Genomic DNA, 17881 nt, shown 5'->3' with positions numbered 1-17881 from the left:
CCGGACTAAATAAAAGTTATGTATATTATTAACAGTACTGTCTAAATGCCTCTTGAACACTGACACCTGTGGGGCATGAGACAGCTCTCAAATGAAGCCTGTTCCAGTGCTTGACCACCCTCTCAGTAAATACATTTTTCCTTGTATCTATATTTCTATATCTTACATGTGTATATGATGCACATACTAGGGTTCTACCCAGAGTAGGAATAACAGTCAGATTCTGAAATAATTAATTTATGCAACTTAGAATTTGCAAAATATGCGAAATATTTATTCTAAAATGGTCGGGTACTTAGATCTTTATTTCTTTGATGAACATATTTTTTTTTTTTAATGTGCTTTTTCTTTCTGCTGTATTTGATTATCAGTAACACTGATTTACCTTTTCAGTTTTCAAAGGAACAATGGAAATCTAGAATCTCATGAAAAAAAACAAACCAACAACAAAACAACAAACCAATGAACTTAAAGCAGACTATGTTATTTTAGCCTTCTATTCAGTATAGAAAACAGCCTAACACTTTGGTTTTATTTTTCAGTGATCATTTCAGTTTCTTTTCAGAATTTCTCCCATTAGAATGGAGGTTTTGAAACAATATTTGTGCTTTTCATACTATCCAGCAGAAGACTTACTTGCTGGAGAACTGTTGCTCTCGACAACATGGGTTTTTAGCCTGAACACGCAGGTCTCTGCTAAAAACACAGATCATGCTTGGGGCACAGAGATGACCAACTACTTGCATTCAGATTTGTACTTAATTCTTTTGATTTATAATGACTAAAAGGCCAAGTTGGTTGCCACTCTAGTATTCCCAGTGAGTTCACGTGAACATCTATACTTAGGAAAGGTATCTGCCAATCATATTGGTGCAAATAATCTCATAACTACTTTAGTTCACTGGTACTGAGTGGCAATAAGACAGAAGGCTTGATCAAGTATATTAAAGGCAGCCAATATGATTGGTTCTCAGGACATTATGACTACCTCTAAAGAAAGCAAAACATGTCATTAAACATATGTGTAGGCATGGAGTTCCTTCAGACTTCTTCAGAAGTTCAGATTCTATGTTATGGATACTTGTGTAGCTTTTTAGGCCCCCTTTACAGAGTATAATTCTGTACATAATTCTATTACCAGGCTTTTTTGTTTATTTGTTTGTTTGTTTCATATCTCTTCTGAATTGTTAAAAAAGATCACAAAAAGTAAAGACAATCTAGAAGGTGCATTGCCTGTGTCTAACAACATTTGCTAAGCACATATTTATTCATAGTGGAACAGTGATTTCATGATCTGTAGGTATATCCTGAAGTACCTACTTCAGTAGCTGTGACAGGTCTGCATGATCACCATAAGCAAGATAATGTAGCTCTTTCTCTTTTTTGTAACATGGAAAACATGTATACAAACATAGTAGAATAATACCTGTAAGTAGGGAATTGCTTTGCAGAGATGCTGCCCAAAGAACCAAGTTTCTGTGATGTCCACCACTAAAGTTGCTGGAAGACAAGTAATTGTGACCAGAATGTCAGCCAGAGATAGATTCACTATGAAATAGTTGGTGACTGTTCGCATGTGATGATTCTTCCACACTGCAATACAAACTGAATTTGGAAAGAGAAGTTAATAAGCTGGAAATGTCTTAGGGAACATTTTAACAGGAATTTTTGTTGTTGTTAGAATTAAAGAAATGTTTTCCCTTGTTTAACAGGGGGACAGAACATTTGGGTGTGTTGTTTGGTGTAGAAGCTGTGTGTTTCTTTTTAGAGTGGAAAAAAAAAAAAAAAAAAAAATTGCTCATGTAGGGAGATTCTCAATAAACAAAGAGTCGTTTTCCACAGACCACAGTGGGCAAACATCTGACTTATAATAAAGTAGCTTATTGTACTTCAAGTACTATTTTCACTGACTATTCTCACAACATCCTTCATGCCTATCTACTGATTCTACTCTATGGCAATAAATATCTACCTCTGTGAAGGTTTATCTTTTTCTTATGCTATCGTGATGCTTGATTCAAACTGCTACATGGAGTCTTATAAACTGTATCAAGAAAACAACAATTTAAAAAACGATTTTGCTGGACATAATGTGCCTATTGCACCTGCAGAGAATCTGTAGCATCTAGCTGGGAAGAAGGTATCTATGATTTGAGGTAAGTAAATGAATGTAATTTTTGCAGTATTAAGAGCAATGCACTTTAAATGTGGTATATTTTTTACCATGAGTATGATAATCAAAAACAGTATGTAGAAGATACTTTAAAAGATGTACCTTTAAATTTTGTTCTGTATCTTCTCTTTTTATCTTTTTCAATTTTGAAAGGCTTTTTCAAATGAAACAAATCCCTTCTTTAACATGGATGCAATACATTCATAAGCAAATGCACTAAAAATGCCAAGACTGAGTCTGATAAACTTGCCTAAAATAGATTTTGTAATGATTTTAATAGTTAGCTCCTCAGAGATCGTAACAATCAATAGCTTTTGAACATTGTAGATTCACCAAAAGCTCTTTAAAGACTCATACTCAGCATTTTCTTGAAATACCACAGTATAATTCTTGTAAGAAAACAGTACAATTAATGCTATATCAATGATTTTTTTTTCCTATAAACACTATTTCATCCATCATACAAATCTAAATGAAGAGTCAAAGTCTCCTTTATCTGTCAGGATATAGCACTATGCTTAATTTAGAAATACCAAACAGATCACAGAATGCCACAGAAAAGAGTTTGAAGGGTTCTCAAGAGCTATAAAACAGAATCAGCTAGAGTTCAACCATTCTCTTATTAAACTAACACAGATGGCAAAAAAAAAAACAAAAACAAAAACAAAAAAAAAAAAAAAAACAACAAAAAAACCAGCCTTGAAGTCACATAAGTTCTTGAGATAAGATGCTTCTTCAGATCCTAAGAAGCATGGTGTGCATGAAATCTTGTGCCCAACTCCCAACTAATATCGGTTGTTCTAATAAAATATATTTCTTCACAAATCTTGTCTTGCTTAAGTCTTTATACCAACCCAACTATACCAGAAGCACCACTAAGCTGCTGTTGGCAAGTTTGCATTTCAAAATCTGTTGCAGGTGAAAATATCACTCCTCTCTTAAATGTGCTGCAATGCTAAGCCATATTTCCTTTCAAAAAAAGAAATTAATCTTTTAATGTCCAATCTACTTCTATTTTGCTGCTCTTTATATAACATTTCTGTACACAGGCAGCAATGACAAACAGCTTTTCCCTATTCATAAGTGAGATATGATATATAAAGATTGTTATTATATGTGTACTCAGTTTTCTTTTCATATTGTACAACTTCAGAACTCTGATTTTTAAAATTTATTTATTTTTTGTTGTTACTGTTGCTCAGTTTTAGAATTTCTGCAAACATCCTCCTTGATGAGCTAAATGGTGAATGGAGCTAAATCCAGCTGGTGACTGGTCTTGAGAGGTGTTCCCCAGGGGTCGGTGCTGGGGCCTGTCCTCTTCGATATCTTTATTGATGACCTGGATGAGGGCATTGGGTGCACCCTCAATAAGTTTGCAGATGACACCAAATTGGCTGGAAGTGTGGATCTGCCTGGGGTTAACAAGGCCCTACAGAGGGATCTGGACAATCTGGAGAGCTGGGCTGAAGTCAATGGGATGAGGTTCAACAAGACCAAATGTCGGGTCCTGCACTTTGGCCACAACAAACCCAGGCAGCACTACAGGCTTGGGGCGGAGTGGCTGGAAGATTTTGTAGAGGAAATGGAAATGGACTTGGTATTGACTGATGCTCAGCTGAACAGAAGCCAGCAGTGTGCCCACGTGGACAAGAAGGCCAATGGCATCCTTGCTTGCATCAGAAACAGTGTTGCCAGGAGGAACAGTGAAGTGATTGTCCCCCTGTACTCAGCTCTGTTAAGGCCACGCTTCGAGTACTGTGTCCAGTTTTGGGCTCCTCACTGCAAGAAAGACACTGAGTCCCCAGAATTTGTTCAAAGAAGGGCAACAAAGCTGGTGAGGGGTCTGGAGCACAGGCCATATAGGAGAGACTGAAGGACATGGGAATGTTCAGCCTGGAGAAGAGGAGGCTCAGGGGAGACCTTATTGATCTCTGTAACTGTATGATGGGAGGTTGTAGTGAGCTGGGGGTCAGCCTCTTCTCTTGTGTAACTGGTGATAGGACTAGAGGGAATGGCTTCAAGGTGCACCAGGGGAGATTTAGGCTGGACGTTAGGAAATACTAATTCTCTGAAAGAGTGGTCAGGCAGTGGAATGGGCTGCCCAGGGAGGTGGTGGACTCAGCGACCATGGAGAAGTTCAAGGAACGTTTGGATATTGTGTTGATGGTTTAATGAGAACTATTGGTGATGAGTGGATTGTTGGACTAGATGATCTTGTAGGTCTTTTCCAACCTTGGTGACTCTGTGATTCTGTGAAAACCTCTATTGTGTTAATATGGGTGTTCTTAATATCTTGTCAGTGGTTCTGACCTGGTTTGGCCTGGTTCCATGACTGAATGGGGTGTGGGCACTCACCCCAAGATGGGTCTAAAAGCAAAACAGCAGCAATGAGCTTCTGGGAGAAAAGCAATTAAGTAGATATGGTAGTGGAATGTGAGATAACACAATATAATAAAGTATAATTAGAATTGAAGTTACAAATCAAATAAAATGATTCAGTGTCCAAAACCAAAGGCCTTACACTAATGCTGAAGGTGAGATCGCTAGGGAGAACACATGGCAGAGATGAGCAGAAAAAGAAAGGGTAGTCTCCTGACTCTGAAACAGTTGTATCTTTCACTCTGAATGGAAAATGGAAATGAAATAATTAAATCTTCTGGGATCTGTAGTTCTTCTCTTCTGAGAAAGGTACATTTGAAACCCACAGTACTGAAGCATTAATTCTTTAATTCCTAATGCACTACATTCTGTTATGAAGTGAGATACCAATAACAGAATCAGAAACTATGATAATTCTAATATATGCAAACAAAAGTGCAAATTATGTACCTTGTAAGAGTTTGATCTTTGAGATATGACAATATCTCAAATTGTTTGAATATGTTTTTATTTGTGGGTTGTTTTTTTTTTTGGCTGTTACCCTAGATATCTAAAAGGCAAGGCTTATAAATCAATAGGAAACACATTAATTGTATTTACTGCTCATTTGGGTGATTTAATTCATCTACTCAAGTAATTATTTATTTACCACTGTAAGATAATTATAACTATCCAGGTCTTTACTACTGCCACTTGCTTCATGGAATTACTAAAATTATCAAAGAATCATAGAATGACTACAACTATAACAGACATTATGACAATGCAGATACAGTCAGCATGTAACAGAGGAGATAATCCACAAAGTTAACTAATGTGAGTTCCATTTCACTGGCAACAAACCATGCAGGAAATCAATTCATTGCATTTTGCATGTTGTATTCAAAGCCTTTTACAAGTGTCAGCAAACAAAACCTTAGAGGGCTAAAAAGAAAATAAATAATTTTCATCTCTGAAGTAAGGGAAGTAAAGCACAGAACAGAAGCTGCCAAAGGTCATACAGTAAATCAGATATAGGATAAGGAACTTAGACTCCTAATTCTCAGCTCTGTGCTAAGCCTTCCAGATCACACTAGCTTAACAAAGATGGAATTTAGATGAACTTCAGGACTTGCTGCTCCTCAGGGAAATAAAAAGGACTGTGCTTCATGCTACTTAGGGAGTAGCAGTGCACACTAGGCAAAACCAATATGCAGAAAGTAGGTCTGAATTCCTTTGAATTCTAATTTACAGGGACAAGAGAGTCCTGAAAGGTGAAAGAAATAAGAATTTACAAACATAGAAATGAAAGATAATTTCTATATGCTTGTGTGTTTACCTGTCAGAACTCACGCTTTCTTTGCTGCACAGCCCATTTTCCATTCTTTGTATGATGCATAATGCAGTAGCAACTTGATTGGCATGCTTACATACTGCCATAATTAGGAAGTCTCCCAGAGACTTATTGCCTGGCTCTGTTAAAAAACCCAACCAAACCAAACAAAAAAGGGTATGTTTAAGAAAGATTGCTTAAAAAGCCCCTGAAAAGAAAGGATTCTAAAACGTTTCCCTCTACCCATTGCCCTCTGCTGGCTGAAGTACGGCATTCACCTGCTCACGCACTGACAATGTTTTTCTTTAGTGCTAGGCTAAACAAAACTGTAAGGATTTGAATCAAGTTCTCTGAACAGGGCAGAATGGTATAAGTGACAGCAAGTTAGTTCAATGTATTTCTTATAGACTGGGTGTCTTTCTGAGTCCACTGCTTGGTACAAGCTTGTTCAGTTGCCCTGGAAATCAGCTTTATATCTACACCGGTGATCTAGCGGATCACTGAAAAGGTCTCTATGGGATGTTCAAAATGTATTACTTTATGGGAGTGCAAAGTAGTCTGACTATGCCATAGAATATATTAGAAGTAATTAAATATCCCAGCAAAATAATTTTGTATGCTAGCCACTCTCACCCCATTCAGGATGCATTTTCATCTCAAATAGCTCAATGGAGAAGTGGAGGCATGCAAATCCTGTGCAGACATTACAGGAGTATGCCAGAGAAAGACATTCTGGAGTGCAGATATCAGTCTACACAAAGGGAATAGCAGACATCAAGTTGCTTCCTTGCTGACCCTGACAAGCAATTATGAGAAAGGTAATAACAATTCTCAACTGGAAGTGTATTTTGCCAAGGAGAACTCCAAAGTCATGAAAGGTGAGACCAGCACCAGTCTTTCTAAGGATTAAAAATAGGAGACACCACAGACTTAATGGGTTGCCTGTTTAGTTAGAGCATCTTGTGGTGCCCCAAACTGGGCTCTTCAATAGATCTATGAACCAATAAAGACATCACTGAATAAGTCCAAACCTTTTACACAACCTTGGATATCCACAGCTATGAGTGTGTGAAAGGAAGAGTGTGGAAGAACATGCATTAATATGGGCAGGGAAGAAGAGAGGCTCAAAAATTCAACAAAAAAAAGTGGGAGATAAACAGAAAAATTATCCTGTATTGTGCTTCCAGACTTTCAGTAGACTTTCAGACTTTTTAGAACGTTGTATTGGAACACAAATACTTGCCTTATTTATTTGAATAATTTCTGTATTTTAGTTTTCATTTTATAAAGTTAGTAAAGGTTCCATTTAATAACTCAAACAAAAGCAAGCAAGCAGATGCTTTTGCGGTGTTTCGTTGTTTTGTTTTGTTTTTTTCCCCCACGAGACTCAAAAGAGCTTTGATCAAAACGAAAATGACTGCTATTCTTGCCTCGGCCACACAGTGTCAGTAAAAGACTGCAAACTAACTCGAGTTGTCAGGCAGTGCTTGGGAAAACTTCAGTCTTTCCCCAGTGAGGGCAGTTCTACTCTAAGTAAGTTGTTTTCAGCACTCACAAGCATCCCCCGCCCCCTCCGCGCCCTCCCCCCTTGAATCCCTGTTGGTTTTGTGCCCCAGGGCATTTTAATTAGAGACTGTAATTCCACCTATTCAATCAGTGAACATAGCTCATTGTATCTAAAGATGAATATGAAAATAATACAGAGGCTCCAGCTGGTGTAAAATGCAGCTGTTTGCCTCCTGGAACACTTACACTGTCTTGAGCATATTAAACACTATGCTGATCTCCTTCCATTGGTGAATAGCTGGTTCAGCTGTCAATTCATGCCTTACAGAAGACCTAAATTATTTTCCTAGCACTCCAGAAGTCTCATCAACCTCATTTAATGGGTCATCCTCCAACTGGACTTTTTGGTCAAAACAGAAATGTATATATATATATTTGTAATAAATTCCACCTGAATATAAATAAAGTGTTATATCTTTTTCTCCATTATGCTAAGCTTCAATGGCTTTAGTTCACTCTAGAAACTCATTATCACAATCTTTTGACTAAAAATATGTCCACAAAGAGGTTACATGGCTATAAGCACTAGTCATCAAAATTTGGTCCTTTACATGGATTTCTGGGTGGTCCTGTGAGGAGCCAAGAGTTTGACTCCATGATCCACCTTTGTCCCTTCCAACTTAGAGTATTCCATTATTCAATGAAATATCTCCCTTGTTCTTTTGCATGTGATGACATTACTGCGCATCAGAGCATCAGTGGTGGAGTGTCTTATCAACATGATCAAGCTGAAATAAAAGCTGAGTAGATAAGCTAGAAAATGAGATTCCATCAGAGCTCCTGTTGAAACAATAAATCAATGCATACTGTTCAGTAGAAAAATCTATCACTGAAATTAGTTTCATTATGTTCTTTTCCTGATTGAAAATTCTTCTGCTTTAACATAAGTGTCTAAAAATTAGGTGCCTAAGTCCAAGCTTCTATTATTTATCTTAGGAAAGCTTTCTAAGAGACTTTCAATACCTTCATTGGTGATCTTGATTAAGGGGTGAGAAGTACTTTATGTAAATTGCAGAGGATATATAATTAGGGTTTTTTTTTTAAACCAGCAGTGAGAACAAAAGATCTAAAACAAAGAGATTTCTGCTGTGAATAGGAAGATGATATCTAGGTCCTATGCTGTCAGTCTTTTACCCACTACTAGGCTCTGAACTCAAACAGTCTAAAATAAGATCAGGGCTACATTGAAAAAGTAGTAGAAAGAGTGATACAAAAACCAGATACTTCTGATACAGTGGTTATTCTAATGAAAATATTGAAAATATTCCTACAGTTGGTAATAATGCCCAGCAGAGATCTCTCCTTGAATATATTAATTGGAAGCTGAATAGATGGATTATGTTCTAGGCTGCACCTACAAAGGAATTACATACCCTGTATGAAAGGTGACAGATTTTCCTCATAGGACAGACTAGACACCCATCAACAGAAATCACTGAAGCCTGACAAAAGGAGCACATGTGAGGTGTGCAGCCCATGTATGAAGAGGTAAACAAGTCTAGATGTGCTGTTTCCTTTGCTTTGCATATACATTGCACAGTTAGCAGCAATATAACTTTTGAGGTGTTTTGTAGCTACCAAGTGCTCTGTTCTACTCTGACTTTTAAAAAGAATTATGAGATGGCGTTGTTGGCTGTCCATTTCTGTATTTTAAATACAGCCTCATTACAGGGCAAGAGAAGAACGTAAGAACTAAGTTCTGATTGCTGGAAGCTTATATGTACAAATTACAATTGGGAGTAATCATCTAATTTGCACAGAATTCATTTTCTAACTCAGCTGCATTACATAATCTTAGGCAATTAACAGTCTAATGGAATGGGAGTTTTTACTGGAAGGTCAGCTACACTATGCAAATAGTCTGCTAAGTATATTAGTTTTGGTCAATTCTGGATGAAGCAGAAGTTGTCTTCATGCAGTTTCCAGAATTGACTGCATGGATTAACACAGACTGATCTGTTTTAAATTGCCTCACCACACACATTTATACTTCTTTATCTATCCATCATAATGATACAAACCTACAAAATCCTTACACACACTTCATGTTTGAGATAGAAAGAGCTTTTAATGTAGCTGTCACAGTGCACATAATATTATGATAAAAAATTTCACACTTCACTGTGATTCAGATTTAAACCTGTGTGGCCTGTTAAAATCAAAGTGAGCTCCAGAGCTGAAAAGCTGGGCAACTTTAGAATTATACATTTCAAAAATGCATCCAACAGTACAAAATGGAATTGCATTAGGAAAACTGAGGGAAAAGTGTGTTAGTCCCTGTTCAGCTCTTGGTAGACTGGGCTTTACTGTTTTTGGAAGTCTTGTGGAGCTGGATAGAGGCTGAAGAGCCAAGATGAGATATTTTTCTTCTTCCATATGTGTATGATTCTTTCAAAACCTCACTCATCAACACTAGGCAACATATCCTGACGCCCTATCACTCTCAAGGCTGCATCTGTTTTTAGACTAATTTAATGATCTGGTCTTCAGATCTATCAGTCCTACAGCTATGAGAATGTAAAATAAAGTAAGATGAGTTTTTTTCTAAAAGAGTTCCACATGTTTATCAGGAGGACATCTTGAAAGTAAAAATGACACAAAAGCAACAACAACAAAAACAACAATAATGTTTGCTATTTGCTTCCTAGGCAATCTGCCAAATACATGTGAGTATGGGAATTCTGACTACTGACTGATAGTTTGCTCTTCTGCAGAAGCTGCTGAAATATCCAACCCTTTAAGTCAAAGTTTGTGGTATACCAAATAGTATCAGATAGGAAATATTTCATCAGCAGTGCAGAAAGCAGTTGCTGGTAGGCAGATGAGTCTTAAACTAAGTTTTAGTTTAAAACAAAACAAAAACAAAACAATATTATGAAGAACAGCTATGAATTAAACAGGATATGGGAGTCCGTATGAAAAGGAATACTTTTTTTTCTTTTCCTTTTTCAGTACATTCTGATGGTTTCTGACCACTGAGACTGGGTACTTTCCCAATTGTTCTGATTCCAGTCCTCCTCCTCTGTCATCAAATGAGTTTACAGCAGAACTATTGTTTTGTATTCTGGTCCTCATCAGAGGGGTGGTAAGAGAGGAGAGGGAGTTGATTGTCCCCTTCTGCCCTGCCCTCATGAGGCTTCGTCTGGTGTACTGCATCCAGACCTGGGGCTCCCGGCATAAGAACGTAGAAGTATTGGAGATGGTCTACAAGAGGTCCACAAAAATTTCAGAGGGCTCAAGCACCTCTCCTGTGAAGAAAGGGTGAGGGAGTTGTGCTTGTTTATCCTGGAGTAGAGAAGGCTCCAGGGAGAGCTCCTTGCGGCCTTTCAGTACTTGAAGGGAGCTTATAAGCAGAAAAGGGACCAACTTTACAAGGGGTGGTAGGACAAGGGGGAAAGCATTTAAATGAATAGAGGGGAGACATAGATGAGATGTTAGGAGGAAATTCCCTACTCAGAAGGTGGTGAATAACTGGTTGTCCAGAGAAGCTGTGAATACCGGTAGCAACTCTGGCTATGGCAGGAGAATTGAAACTAGATGATCTTTAAAATCCCTTCCAACATAAGCCATTCTGTGATCCTATAGTTCTATGAAGATCATGGCATCATTTACAGGAATGCATGGCTCATCCAGTTCTGCCAACACTTTCATGTACGCACAGATCTCAGTATTCTCCAGACACCTGGGGAGTGATAACAGAGCAGTCACTAAAATGTTACAGTTGCCTACTGATAGCATTGACTAGAAGTTTGTTGTTAAAACCTTACATTCGATTTTTCTTCTACACTCAGAAAGAAAATAGTGCTAAAATCAAATAATAGTAAGTAAACATCAAATGAATGGTGTTGAGTTTATGAATCAGACTGTGAACTGTGAGGAAGGGACAACAGTTGGGTTCTGTACAGATGTCACTATAACATGGCAGAAGAGATTATTATAAAAGATGGAAAATAATAGAACTATCCAGAGAAGAGTAGTTCTCTGTCAATTAGGCAGGATTTAATTCTTAAGTGAAAAGAGAAACAAATATCACTAAATTCTGTGAAAAATAAGGTCTCTGAGTCCTCTGGATGATGTTCTGCATGGTCTCCAATGCACAGAAGCCAGCAGTGCTGAAGAGCTTCATGCTGGGTGCTGGCAGGTTGCTCAGGCTCTCAGCCCTTGCCAGCAGGGAGAGTGCCAAGACAGCCAGCAACCCGGCTGGCAGGACACTAGAAGGCTGCTTGTGTTGTATCCTTTCCTTGAACACATCAAGTGATCTCTGCCGTACCATCTCTGCCGTACCATTCAGTTTTGATGAGTGCATGTTCCTTGAGGAAAAACATTTCATAAGAAAAGTTCTGACCCACTTGAATAAATATGTTAAATGAGAACCATTCCCATTCTTTATCTGTGTAATTGCAGCTGAATTTGTGGGGCTGGACATTACTTATTTATCCCTTTTAGTCTTATTCCAGTTTTTAACCACTGCAGCTACTTCATGAGGAATCTTTATGCCCATAACCAGAGACCTCCATGCATACTAAATATATCTTCTTTAATTTCCCGCATTTCTATTTCAAGCATTTATTTATTTATTTATTTATTTTTTTAAATAGAGAAGAAGTAGATGATTAGTTCAAAGTCAACTGTTAAGAAGTACTTTGGTTTTCTCTAGCTTTGCAAAGAAGTTGTGATTTTGTTTCTGTGTAAGGGAATACTTTGGTCTTATATGAAAAACAGAAAGTCCTCACCCTCAGTGACTGTTCTGCTTCTACTGATAAACCATGCCTAAATGAAAAAGAAAATAGGACAAAACATACTGATGTTATCACCATGATTTCAGTTTATCCGAATGTCTCAAAACCTTCAAATCTGTTCCTTTTTAGTGGCTTCCAGTGAAATCTCTGGTGAGCAGCTAGAGTGGGCACACACAAGAATTACTGATGTGAAGCACCTGAATGTTGTAATCAAACCTGCATTCAAACACAGAGGCTTGCTAACACCTTTCATTTTAGCTGGTTTATGTAGCAGTTTGGACAGAGTATGTCAACTCTCCTAATTAAACTGGAAGCAAAATAGCAATGCAGATCTTGCTGTATGCTACTATTAGCAGGACAATTCCTGCAGAGCAGATCAGCCAAAAGCCCAGTAAATGTCAATCAAAGTTCAAACTTTCTACCGTGGCTGTTAATTAAGTGTCAGAATGCTTAACTGTAGTTCATTACTAATATCTAAGGGTTGAACTGTAGTTCATTACTAATATCTAAGGGTTGTGCTGTGCTTTCCACTTGCACAAATGTCATTCTGAGAGCACAGTGAGTGACCTCATTCTGTGTGAATGCACAATTGAAAATGATAACCATATATTAAGATTTTCAAGGGTCTTTCCAAAGTGCTAACTGTGTGAAATACAGACAAATGGAAGCAAAACTCTGACTTCTCATCTCACACTAGTCCAAATGCATTAGTCAAATCTAAGCAGAGGAATGTACTACATCATTAAGGATGATGTGATAAAGCACTAAAACTTTACTGAGACACTGTTAGCCACTAAAACTACATCTGGTTTACTCTGAGAAGGTCCAAGACTAAATTACAGATTAACCTTAAGTAAGAACTTTTCATGCAGGAAATTTTTCCTCTTGGATACTTAAGAACACGAACCATTCTCAGATTTTCACTGCTAAACAAGGTTTCACAAAAATGTCTTTGGCAAGACCACATCAGTTGCTCTCCTCAAAAACAAATGAGACTGCAATCAGCTTTCTTGCATAAAGATGAGACAGTTTTCAGCTAATGAGCACCTGCACCTGCAGATCCCAACAAGCCGGTAGTTAACAGTGATAGCATTGTGGAAGGGTGAGATCTGTGTGATGCACAAAGGCAAATGGCTTGGATAGAAGCAGTCCTGCCAAAGGAGAGGTGGGCGGACATCTAAATGCCAGCTTTCACCCCAGGCACAAAGATAAGGTAGGCATGTCAAGGAGGAGAACCGATATTGCCTCTGTTTGCAAGTGAAAAGAGAGGAAGTCTTTTCTTCTCGTGCTTCAGGGAGAAGAAAAGAAAAAAAAAAAGTGTAAACAGAGGGAAAGCTCCGATAGCCGACGATTTGACCTTGAATACTGAAAGCCGAGAGGACAGCTTGTTTGCAGAATGGGTAGAGGGGGGCGGCTGAACACAGACAGTTCTAAAAGCTGTCCTCTTTCAGGATCAGACGGGAGGCACTTTTCATTCTAGTACAAAGCACAGACTCTGTGACAAGGCAGCTGTCTTACACTGTGAGCACAGAGCAGCAGACCAGCACACACGCTGTTACACAGCCTTTGTGGTGAAGGCTCCATGGCTTGGCCAAAGTACACTCTCGGTGTTTACCAGCAGTTCCAGACAAAAATAGCACCATCAGTCCATCGAAAGAAAAAAAGAGCCGTGCAAAACGTTGTCTTTGGCTGAAGCTTTATTTGCATCGTGCGTCGGGAAGCCTGGATCGCCGGCAGAGCGCATGACGTGCTGAAATTCATGAATGAAGGGCCCACATGGCAGGGCTGGGCGCTAGTGAGCCGCTCCGTTCATGAGAATGTCAGTGATGGGAATGAAAAATGCAAATGGCCGTGGCTCTGGTGGAGCGGATTTTCACGGCGTACTCCGCTCCCTACGCGCACGTTCATTCACAAAGACGTTATTTATCGCTCTCAACGCGTTCCGCGCGGCCATCTCCCCTTCGCCGAGGCGAGGACGGCTGTCACGTCACGGTCACAGACCGGGCGGAGGACGAAGAGCAGTGCAGAGCCGCTGACCCCCGGCCCCCACACGGCCCCCGCCTGTCCCCGTCAGCGATGCCCAAGGGAAGCGGCGAAGCCCCCCGCCGCCGCCTCCCACACGGGTGCATGGGAGCGGGGAGGGGGCGGGTGAGCGGCGGGGAGGAGCCCGCCCCCGCCGCCGGGGCTGCGCAAGAGCCGCCAGCTGCCGGACCTGAGGGCGGACAGCCGCTCCGTCCCCTCGCTGCAGAGCGAGGTCCCGCGTCCGCTCCCCATCGTCCGTCACCCCGAGGCCGTTCCCCAGTGCTCGTCCGTTAGAAAACGAGCGTCTCTTACAGACAACAGCTGGAAAATGCCCGCGTTCGTGATTTCCAGCCCGGGGGACGGGGGGAACCGGCGGCCCAGGGAGGGATGAGAGGCGGGGCCGCCGCCTCGGCGCGTTGTTTCAGCACCTCATCTCGCGGACAGCGACGGAGCCCGCGGTGGCTCTACCCACCCGGGCGGCCCCTCCGAGCTCCGAGCTCCGACCCGCCCCGGTGTCCGCAGCCCCTTCCCCGCAGCGGGGAGAGGCGAAATCTCCCCTCTAGTGAAGGCAGGTTGGGCAAACTTCGGGAGCCAGACTCACCCAGCACGTTCCCGACGAGAGCCACGATGAACACGACGATGTATCCGGCGATTAGCGCCCATTCGTATTCCTTAGGATGCAAATACTCCTTCCAGAGGTAGCGCAGGAACTCCTCATCGTCGTAATCGGCAGATGGGGCTAAAAAGGGCTCCCGCGTTTCGTTCAGCTCTGGAGAGGACGTCCAGTTCCTGCACGGAGGCGAAGCATCCTCGGGCTGAGTCCCGGACATCCCTGGTGGTGATCCGGGGGGCTGGAGGAAACCCTCTCAGCGCTCCACAGCTCTCTCTCGCCCCTCCATTGAGACTTGTGATTGCCAGTGCCAAGCGGGGTGTGGGGAGAAAATGACGCGGGAACTTCGGGAACCAATGCGGGACCAGGCTGGGGCTTCGAGCCGGCCCCACACGCCCGGTTGCCTTTCCCCGGGCGGGCAGGGAGCGCAGACTCTGTGGCCGAGGGGAAAGGCATCCAGACGGTTGCAATGCTCTCTTCTGACTCCACTGCTTCACTTTTCAGCTCTTCCGCGTTTGGACGTGAAAGGGCATCACCTCTAGGTGAGAGGACGTGAATTCGACGTGCTGCTGCAGAGGACACACAGGATAAAGGGAGCCATAAAAAACAAGACTTCCTTGTCTCTTTGTGAAAGTTGTGTGATTCTACTTCTAATGAATAAACTTAACACAGATGTTTAACAGCCAGATGTTCATGAACACTTAGCTCTAGTGGGCACTGGCTAAAACAGATGAATGGGAAAATCTCAGTTGCTATAAGCACCATTTCCATTATGAAATGATAGATCTCACTCAGTTCAGTATCTGTGTGCACTGCCAGAGGAATGTGACTCTGCTTTGACTGTACTTCCAACACATAAACTTAAGAGAGAGCCAGATATTCATAAACACTACAGTGCTTAGCTCTAGACAGCTCTTTAGCTTCCTGAATCCTTCATAAGCGTACAGCATTCCCTAATGCCTTCAAAGTATAATCCAGCATTCTTCTACCAGATGTTGCATTTGAGCACACATTTCTATAGACCTGCTCTCTTTGATACAGCTTTCCTTTCATAAAATAAAGAATCCCATTTCTATTCTACAGGGAAGTTACATGAACTTTTTAGGACAAAGATATTAAAAAATGAGATAAACTTGGATATAGAGGTAAGATCAACATCTCACACAAACTAGAAAGGTACATACTGCAAACCTCATAAATAAAGATTAGACACTCCTCAACTAATGAAAACAGCTGAGGTTGTATCAGTAAATGTATGAATACTGAGAAGATATTTAAGCTCTCTTGAGAATGTGGGAATGCAGGTTTACTTGTCACATAAAAAGAGACACATTTAAGGAGTTTGTTGTGGTCTTTACAGCAGACACAGAATATGGCCATTTGGTGATCTGTAGAAGGAAGCTACACACTTTTCAGCTTGTTTCATATATTAAAAAGCTGACCCATAATTTCAATATTTGCTTCCAAGTAGCCATGAAGTAGTGTTTTGTGGGTTTGTTTTTTGGTTTTTTTTTGTTTGTTTGTTTGTTTGTTTTTTTGGACTGAGTTCTTTCTCTCTCAGCAGCAGTAAGTAATTGAATTAAAAAGACACAAATATTAAGAAACAACATGGTTTAATGAAAAATAGATCCTAGAGCTCTCTTTTTTTTTTTCCCAACTAGATTGTAAGTGTGATTGATAAAGGCATAAATGATTGATTACACACATTTATAAGTTGCACAAATGTGCTATTCCTAGAGTGCTGTAAGACATTTACTCTTATTAGTACAGTACATTCTGATCAAGTAGACTATACAGTAAAAAATCAATATGCCACACATTATAAAGGTTAAAAAGTGGCTAATAAACAGATTCCTGAATGAAACAGTAAACACAGAGCCATCACTGATCTCACGTATTTCTGATGTCAGTTCTGGGTTCTGTTGCACTCATTAGTCAATGACCTTGCAGAAGCTGGCAAGTTATCAAAAAAATTAGTGATAATCACCTACACACAAACACCATCACAATTCTGTAGGCAGAAAACTTTGTGTGATAACTGATGTATGCCTGTAGAAACAGATGAAGGTACATAGAAATGTGAGAAAAACTCAGCTGAGCTAGAATATGCTTCAGCCACAAAAATCTGCTACTGGGGAAGTACTTCTCAAAGTGAGTCATTTTAGCAGTATATTTGAAAATCAAGATGATTTAATGCTTTTCTAAAAGATAAGTGCCAGCCGAAATGGGAATTAATTCAGAAAAGTTGTCTGACCTGTAGTATGAAAGAGGTCAGACTGGATGATTAGAGTAGTCCCTTCCAGCTTTCTAATTTGTGGAAATGTGTTAGTAAAATAGATTAATTTGATGAATTTTACAGCTGATTTATCTTTTAATTATATTATTTATAACACAACCAGTGCAAGAGTTTAAGTCTGTTTCTTTCATATGCAAGTGAACAATAAATGCTCAAAAGTAATTCTTATTTTGTTACCCCTTGTCCCCCCATTTTTTTATTAACAATTTAAAATTCTGTAACTTGTGGTTTTAAAAACTCCTACAATGAATTTACAGGATGTTCAGCAATTTAAAAAAATAAAGGGGGTGGGGGAGGGAGGTGGGGGGGGGTGGGGAATAAATTCAGGTTTATCTCTATTAAAATGTTTATCTAATTGGAATGCTCTCTAGTACTTTATTTATCTGAAGTCTTCACATATAATGATATAATTTCTAATCCACAATTTTCCATTACGAATCCCCAAATACTGAAATTATCAGCTCTGACAGATATGTCCTATGGCTTTCAGTGCCACTTATTGTATGATATTAGATAATGTGAATATAGATCAAACACAACTCTATGCTTTGTTGCATCTGATAGCTTAATGGATCTGACATCCACAGAGAACAAACCAACTGTGCTTCAGCATCCAGACTTAAAGGTTTATTAAGCACATTTTCTCTCTCCATAGTAAACATTCTATTGCTGATTTATGATTTTATTAATTGCACAAGTTGGCAGCAGTTTTTCCTATGTTAAAGACTAGTCCTTTCATCTTAAACTGATTTTATTCAGAGGATTAGTGTCATACTATTCTAGT

The 17881-nt window shown here is 39.9% G+C and overlaps 1 protein-coding gene across 1 annotated transcript in view; it reads right to left on the bottom strand.

Annotated features, from left to right (window-relative positions):
* HCRTR2 (hypocretin receptor 2) overlaps positions 1-15104 on the bottom strand; it is a 32037-nt gene extending 16933 nt beyond the window's left edge. The window contains exons 1-2 of the mRNA XM_072332913.1: positions 14793-15104; positions 1427-1605 (exon numbers count right to left, since the gene is read on the bottom strand). Coding sequence (XP_072189014.1) covers positions 1427-1605; positions 14793-15021 — 408 coding nt within the window. The 5' untranslated portion in view covers positions 15022-15104. The remainder of the gene's footprint in view (positions 1-1426; positions 1606-14792) is intronic.
* Between the last annotated feature and the right edge of the window lie 2777 nt (positions 15105-17881).

Source organism: Excalfactoria chinensis, chromosome 3 (assembly GCF_039878825.1).
Source record: "Excalfactoria chinensis isolate bCotChi1 chromosome 3, bCotChi1.hap2, whole genome shotgun sequence".
Classification (NCBI taxonomy): Eukaryota; Metazoa; Chordata; class Aves; order Galliformes; family Phasianidae; genus Excalfactoria; species Excalfactoria chinensis.
This window is presented reverse-complemented; position numbering and strand designations above follow the sequence as displayed.